General features: G+C 40.9%; 1 protein-coding gene across 1 annotated transcript in view; it reads left to right on the plus strand.

Moving 5' to 3' along the window:
* Nucleotides 1-1,643: 1,643 nt before the first annotated feature.
* The window catches only part of LOC128706526 (neuronal acetylcholine receptor subunit alpha-7-like), a 1,070,503-nt gene continuing 1,063,462 nt past the window's right edge, over nucleotides 1,644-8,684 (plus strand). The window contains exon 1 of the mRNA XM_070087766.1: nucleotides 1,644-1,665. Coding sequence (XP_069943867.1) covers nucleotides 1,653-1,665 — 13 coding nt within the window. The 5' untranslated portion in view covers nucleotides 1,644-1,652. The remainder of the gene's footprint in view (nucleotides 1,666-8,684) is intronic.

Raw genomic sequence — 8,684 nt, forward strand, 5'->3', positions numbered from 1 at the left:
ACACACACACACACACACACACACACACATATATATATATATATATATATATATATATATATATATATATATATACATATATGCAAAACAACCACTCTGAAAGAATAGAGAAATTCCAAGCGCTTTCGTGACTACTCACATTATCAAGGAACTATGAAAGTAAAGCATCCAAGGAAGCTATATAAGGGGTCTGGCCAACACCTCACTATCAGATCCCACAACGGTTAAACACCTGACGCGCGCCGGCCCAACTGGACGGTTCCTTTGCACAACTCACCAACAAACTATTCTACCCAAGAAAATTTAAAAATTATTATTTGTCCAGTGTATTATTAAATTCTTCCCAAATTCTATTAATTATAAATGGATCTAATTTATATAAACCAAAGGAAATATTCATATTATTGTCAAAACTGCTTTTTATGAAACAAGATTCAATTATATTCCTGTCGACCATGGACATGCTTGATATTACTTTCTCAACTTTTTGAAAATCAATTGGATGGTTAAAATCTCTTACATGAATAAATAGAGAATTGGAATCTTGTCCAGTTCCAATGCTATATTTATGTTGTTTTAATCTTAGTTCGAGATTTTTACCAGTTTGACCGTAATAAACTTTATCGCAAATTTTACAAGGAATCTTATAGACATATCCATCAGCATTTTGGGGGGAATTCTTTATCAAAAATTTTTTTACTGTATCAAGATTTTTGAATACACCTTTAATATTAAAAGTCTTAAGAAGAGAAGGCATATCAACCAAGTTTTCATTGTAAGGGAGAACCAACATATTTTTAGTTAAATAAGGCTGGTTGTCCCTTTTTGGATTGTAAAAAGTATTTCTAGCAACTTTAAAAGATTTATCAATTACATTTCTTGGGTATTTTAAATCATTACCTGTTTCACAAATTTTGGATATTTCCTCATCTATGAACTCAGGACTACAAATTCGTAAAGCTCTCAAAAACATTGATGAGAAAACAGACAGTTTGACTCTATCTTGATGCGAGGAATAATAGTGGACATAGGAACAGTTATTTGTAGGTTTTCTGTAAATTTTAAATTTGAATTCATTATTACCCTTAATAATTAAAACATCTAAAAAGCAGTTTTGACAATAATATGAATATTTCCTTTGGTTTATATAAATTAGATCCATTTATAATTAATAGAATTTGGGAAGAATTTAATAATACACTAGACAAATAATAATTTTTAAATTTTCTTGGGTAGAATAGTTTGTTGGTGAGTTGTGCAAAGGAACCGTCCAGTTGGGCCGGCGCGCGTCAGGTGTTTAACCGTTGTGGGATCTGATAGTGAGGTGTTGGCCAGACCCCTTATATAGCTTCCTTGGATGCTTTACTTTCATAGTTCCTTGATAATGTGAGTAGTCACGAAAGCGCTTGGAATTTCTCTATTCTTTCAGAGTGGTTGTTTTGCATATTCTGAAATCACCTGTTTACTGTGATCTTATTGCATATATATATATATATATATATATATATATATATATATATATATATATATATATATATATATATATATATATATATATTCACTTGCCGTATAGGCTAGTTAAAAATATATGACATCGTTGAGATATTACAGTGTATCATATATACTTTTTTTTCTTTCAGGTGCGTGTCTTGATGGTGCTAAGAGGTACGTAAAGGATATAAGACAAAAATTTTAGTTATGGTGATGGTGGTAGTGGTGATGGTGGTCGTGGTAGTGGTGGTGGTGGTGATGGTAATGGTGGTGGTGTTGATGGTGAATTGTGGTGGGTGGCTCGGGATTGGGTTGTGGGAGGGTGTTCCAGGGGAGAGGAGAGATGGACTTTTATCTCAGGCTAAACAGCTAAACAGAAATGACTAAGCAGCATAGCCACAGCGACCCCTTGTGACCTTGGTCAGTTAACATTTGGGTGTGACCTCCTATTATAGTGGACATGATGTCATCCACCCTGATTAAGCGAACCTGGTTTAACACCCATCGGTTAAAGCAGTCTAGTTTAACCAACCTGGACAAGACACACTGGCTTAACTACCTTGCGTAAACCAGCCCATTTAAACCACTTTGTGTAAGCTTCCCTAATTTAACCACCCTAGATAAGCCTTATTCAAGCCATACTGAAAGCCACCATGGGTAACCCACCCTTGGTACGACATCACTGGTAAGCCTCCTTAGCTAAGTCAGCATGGGAAAAGCATTCCTGACTCACCCTGGCTTACCACCTCTCACTGAAATCATATTTCTGTAAGATGAGTAATAGCAACACCACCACGACCAGTAGATGCAGTAGTAATAGTAGCAGTAGTAAAAGTGGTAGTAATAGTAGAAATAGTTGTAATTAGAGTGACAGATGCTTCAGTAACATCGCTATCAGTGATAATTATAATTTTAGTAATATCAGTAGCATCAGTAGCAGTAATAATAGTAGGAGCAGTATCAGGAGTAGTACTGCACTGGCAGTACCAACAGTGGTATCAACAGCTGTAGCAGAAGTAGTAATGGTAGTAGAATCAGTGGCAGTAGAAGTAGTTGCAGCATAGCATCAGTAGCAGTAGTAGTAGTAGTCGTAGTAGTAGCATCAGCAGCAATATCATCAGAAGCAGCCAGCAGCCAGCGTGCAGCCTGCAGTAACAGCTTGGTTAATCAAGCCCTGATCCACCGCGGTGCTTGGTCATGAACCCGCGGGGGCGTTGGCTCCCGGAGCACCCTCCAAGTATACTCCAGTACTGGTAGCAGCAGTAACAACAACAGTAGTGGTAGCAGTAGCCTTAGTAGCAGCATTAGTATCAGTAGGAGTAGTAATAGTAACAGCAGCAGCAGCAGCAGTAGCAACAGCCGTAGTAGCAGTATTCATAGTATTAGCAGAAGTAGCAACAACAACAGTGGTAGCAGTAGTCGTAGTAGCAGAATTAGTATCATTATCAGTAGTCGTAGCAGTAGCAGCAGTTGTATTAGTAATAGAAGCGGTAGGAACAACAGCAGTAGTAGCAGTAGCAGTAGTAGCAGTAGTAATAGTAGAAGTAGTAGCAGCAGTAGCAACAATAGTAGTAGCAGTAGTCATAGTAGCAGCATTAGTATCAGTAGCAGAAGTATTGTTCTTTCAGTATGTAGTCAAGTGAAAACAGAGACATATGTATTTCATATAAACATATATTTAAAAATGCTTGCAATGAGTGTTTAGACGAACAAGATAAATACAATTTATATATTTTCGTAAGGTATATAAATATCAACGAATAATCCTCAGTTAAGAAGAAGACATACGGGAGTCCTCAATACACATCACTTGAAAGCTAACCCATTACGATGTTGGTCTTCGGCACACATTCGCGTGTCACAAAGGACCTCAACTCCTCCCTGTGTCCATACAAGCTGCCACATGGTAAACAATGGCTTGTAATCCTAATAAGTGGTACCACTCAACTGTGTGTGTGTGTGTGTGTGTGTGTGTTTGGTTGTGTGTGTGTATGTGTGTGTGTACACTCACGTGCTTATTTGTAGTGTGCTTGTGTTTTTACCCAAACATGTGGCATTCTCACCTAAAGCCACTCCATCAATCTCCAGCAACTTCGCCGCTCAGAGGATTGTGGTCCAGAGAGGTGTTTAAAACTTTAAAAGTTAATCTAACAGCTTTTACACCAGTCCCGTGTGGCCTCTTACCTCCAGATTTATTTCTCAGCTCGTGACTCGAATCATGTGTCTTGATTCTGGAAGACTGTTTATATAAGGGACGTTCAGTTAAGATGACCTGGGACGAGATGGAAGAAAGAGGGTGAGGTTGGAAGGAATTATGAGGAGAAGGAGGAACAGCAGCAGGAGGAGCAGGAGAAGGAGTAGAGGAGTTTTATGGGAAGAGTAAGGTTGTAGAGAAGGACGTGAGGTTTGAAGGATTATGGGATGAATTACATGAGCGGTGGACGTTTAGGATGAGTTGAACCTGCCTAACATGAGCAAGTTGGCTTACTGCAGTGCTTCATAATGTTCTAGGGGGTGAGAATGGATGTAGGGGAGTAGGTGAAGTAGGAAGACAATGGGTGAGGTTGGAAGATGAGTGAGATTGGAAGACGAGGGGTGAGGTTGGAAGACAAGAGGTGAAATTGAAAAACGAGAGGTGAGGTGGGAAGGTAGGGCATGAGCATAACCTCTGACAGATGTATGAGGAAAGGAAAGATGAAATTTGGACAGAATTACTGGCTAATAAGAGTATTTTTATATATAAGGTTAGAGAGGGGGCGCTGACGCTTGGAACTTCCTTCAAGTATACTAAAGGTATATAGGGAAGCATTCAAAATCTTAGTAATACGGAGTGTGTTTATTGTGTTATGTGGCGTGTGAGAGTTGATTCTGTTAAGGAGTGTGAGAGAGTGTGTGTAGGCTCTGTAATAACGAGTGTGTGCGTGTTTTAGTTCTGTAATAATGAGTCTTACAATAAAAAAAATGAAGAAAACGGGATGATGACCCAACCGAGGGCGTGAAAATGACCACGTAAATGGGAAGTTAATGGGCGAATCTTCGCTGAAGTGTGCCATGCAGTTTAGCGAGGTAAAATGGTTGTGATGTTAGAATATCTGAGAGCATGAGATGGTGAGGATGTTCATAAAGGCACAGGGGATGTGTCGGTTACAGTGGAGAAATGAGAGAGGAGGCAGTCATTATATTATTTATAAAACCTTTGGAACCACTATATTTTACGTGATAGCTACTACTGTATGTTAACAAAAGTTACAGTGTTTCTCTCTCATTTTCTATCACACAGCTTGGGTTTCATATAAGAGGTTACGAAATCCGTCAACCTGAGCTGGAAGGCCTCAGGTGGACAATGAGCATCTCGTCATGTGTTCCACAATGGGGTCAATAACTATTGAAACTTAGGAGACAGAGGAAGAAGATTAAATAGTTGAAACCTTAGAAGAGCTGAACAATACTACGGCAAAAAGCTGACTGCACAATAACCACTGATAATAAAGACATTAGGTGACGTAGAAAACAGCGTAGTACAGACGTAGAGAAATTGTAGAAATACGTTGAAAAATTATTCCCTAAATGTTCGACATGCAGAAGACAAGGAAGGATGTTTTCACTAATTATAGAATTATGCGAACAATACAAGTGGGATGAAGTGCTTGAATCATAGCATGTGACCACAGGAAAGGTGACGTGTAGGAAGATATCACCGAGTGCTCGAGTGAATGATTACTTCGTAAACAAGGGGGGTATAATTACTCGCAACAATAATTTCTAAAGAGGTGTGTGCAATCTCAAGAGAATTTACTAACTCACAAGAATGTACTAAATTACAAGTGTATCTTACAAGGTATAAACTAACTTACAAGGGTTGGCAAACTCATAAGGGTGTACAAACCGAAGTGAATCTCTAGCTTTTTTTTTAACAGGGTTTGACAAGGTTAGATTAAGGATCCTTAGCTTTATTGACCAGCTATTTACAAGTTAAGGATTCCTAACTTTATTGACAAGCTATGAGCTGTTATCTACATCAGCTCATTTGAAAGCATTTTTATTATGAGACATACAAGTAGGGAAGAGGATGATGTTGGAGCCATCTGTGGGCCAGCATTTTCATTTGACCAACTGACTTTATCTCGATGACATCATGATGCTGTACGAATGTGTTCCAGACTCGAGTCATCCTGGGTATAAATGATCTCAGATGAACTGATGTTCTGGAGTAGGGTACAACCGGAGTGAAGTTGCTGCTTTCTGCAAGTCTTGGCTCCACTTCTCGTTGTCCTCGAAGTGTAGCCAAGTGTTGTACTTTGACAATGTTGGCCTTGTACATAACAGTAAGGCCACCCACATCCCTCCTGTGTTGAATGCTCTGCTGAAATAATAGATCTATACAGGATGGGTCCAGGCGAGAGATGAGACGTCACGCTCTGTTCTCTACTCTTTCAAGCAGTTGCAGATGAGAGGGGGAGGGGGGCAGGCAAACCAAGAAAGTGGAGCATACTCAAGATGTGAGCGTACTTGTGCAACATACAGAATCTTGCAACCCCTACTGTCAAGCAGATGCGAGATACGGCGAAATGCTGTAAGTTTCCTGGCTGCCTTGTTTGCAACATTTACAACGTGGTTCTACATGGTCACTTTGGAGTCACTTTTCACCCTAAGGATATCACCTTTTTTCCCAGGTACCAACTCCCTCTCATTCATACTTGCTAGTGCACCGGCATTACCATCATGGTGCCAAGACACAATCATCATTCGTGTTTTCTCAGGTCCAAATGTTACTTGCCATCTGTTTCCCCAAGCTGATATAGCTCTTAGCTGGTGATTGATGTAGCTTAAAGCAACTGGCATTTCTTCTCTTGGATAAGTGAATGTCAGTGTACAGCCGTCTGCATATGCATGGGATTCTGGGATGAGATAAAGAAGGTCATTGAAGTAGATATTCCATATCAATGGTCCCAGCACGCTTCCTTGTGGAACACTTGCCCCAATAGGATGTCTTGCTGATTCTGTTCCATTGAGAACTACCCTTAGAGATCTACCATAAAGGTAATCCCTGAGGAGACATAGCGTAGAGCATGCAATTCCCAGTGCTTACAGTTTTCTCAAGAGGACCTAGTGCCACACTCGGTCGAAAGCACTAGCAATGTCCAGTGCTACCACACAGCTGACTTTGGATTCATCCAGTGACTGGTGCCATTTAGTGGAGAGGTTTAACAATAGATCATCAGCAGAGTAACCTTTCCTGAAGCCATACTGACGGTCACAAAGTGAGTGGTAGTCAAAAAAAAAACTCTGTTATTTGTCTTGAGATTATTGTCTCAAGGATCTTGCCAGTGATTGGCAGGAGTGACACTGGTCTGTAGTTGCTGATTGCTGCTCTGCTCTTATTTTGTAAATGGCCTTCTACAGAGAAGGCCATTTACAATGTACTTGGCAATGCTGAAAGATACGAGTTAGAGGTGCTGCTAGCTGGTCTGCACATCTTCTCAACAATCTTGGGCTCAACTTGTCTGGGCCCAGTCTTTTCTTGGTCAAGCGATTTAAGAAGGAAATACACCTCCTCCTGCCTTATTGTCACCATTGACAGTTTTGACACAGTTCTTGCAGCTAGCCAAGGAGGGTCCCTTCCTGGATCAGGAACTTGCATTTTGGTAGCAAAGTGTTCAGCAAAGAGGTCCACTTTCTCTTGACTACTAGTAGAGGTGGTCCCATCCTGTCGATTTAGAGGTGGAATGAGTTCATCAGGGACCACCAGGTTTTGGAGCCTACTCTACCTGATGCTAGCTTTCTTTTTGTGTCCACCTCCCATTTAGCGATGGTCCACTTTTGACCTTCACCCTTATGCCATATGCTCTCTGTCTGTCTGTCTGTCTGTCTGTCTGTCTGTCTCTCTCTCTCTCTCTCTCTCTCTCTCTCTCTCTCTCTCTCTCTCTCTCTCTCTCTCTCTCTCTCTCTCTCTCTCTCTCTCTCTCTCTCCTTTTTTTTCACAGAGTTTGACAAGGATATGATAAGAATCCCTAACTTGATTGACAAGATATTGAAAAGTTAAGGATTCCTAACTTTATTGACAAGCTAAAAGCTGTTACCTACATCAGCTCATGTGAAAATTTTTATATTGTTATGAAACATACAAGCAGGGAACAGGATGAATATCAAAATGGTATTCAATACCGACAGGTTGGTAGGTAAGACACATGGGCACAGTTAGGCAACTGTATTCTGAAACGTTTCGCCTACACAGCAGGCTTCTTCAGTCGACTACAGAAAGTAGGCAGGAGCAGTAGAGACTTGCATTTTGCTACCGAAATGCAAGTTCCTGATCCAGGAAGGGACCCTCCTTGGCTAGCTGCAAGAACTGTGTCAAAACTGTCAGTGGTGACAATAAGGCAGGAGGAGGTGTAATTCCTTCTTAAATCGCTTGACCAAGAAAAGACTGTGGGCCCAGACAAGTTGAGCTCAAGATTGCTGAGAAGATGTGCAGACCAGCTAGCAGCACCTCTAACTCGCATCTTTCAGCATTGCCAAGTACAGTGTAAATGGTCTTCTCTGCTGTACGAACATGTTCCAGACTCGAGTCATCCTGGGGATAAATGATCTCAGATGAAGTGATGTTCTGGAGCCAGAGTGAAGTTGGTGCTTTCTGCCCGTCTTGTGGCATAGAAGCTTGCTTCTCTCTGTCCTCGAAGTGGAGCCAAATATTGGCCTTGTACATAAAAGTAAGGCCACCCACATCCCTCCTGTGTTGAAGGCTCTGCTGAAATGACAGATCTATCCAGAATGGGTCCAGGCGAGAGATGAGACGTCTTGCTTTGTTCTCTACTCTATTCTATTCTATTTAATTCGCCGGTATGGTATCCCGGCCCAGGTCTCTTCCATTTTGGTGACCCGGCATTCTCTACTCTATCAAACAGTCGCAGATGAGATCTGGGGGAGGCAATCCAAGAAAGTGGAGCATACGCAAGGTGTGAGCGTACTTGTGCCTCATACACAATCTTGCATCCCCTACTGTCGAGCATATGCCAGATTTCTCTCTCTCTCTAGGTAAGAGGCAGTATCAGATACCGACGAGTGTGACATGATGAAAATGTAGCAATGAGATATTAATTGAAAAGCATCGCTCGTGGGAGCTTTTTCAATCATTCCACTAAAAAAGCTCATCGATAACCGTATCACCCATAAGACAGTCTTCTTCTTGCATT

The sequence above is a fragment of the Cherax quadricarinatus genome, chromosome 2 (genome assembly GCF_038502225.1).
Source record: "Cherax quadricarinatus isolate ZL_2023a chromosome 2, ASM3850222v1, whole genome shotgun sequence".
NCBI classification, from domain to species: domain Eukaryota; kingdom Metazoa; phylum Arthropoda; class Malacostraca; order Decapoda; family Parastacidae; genus Cherax; species Cherax quadricarinatus.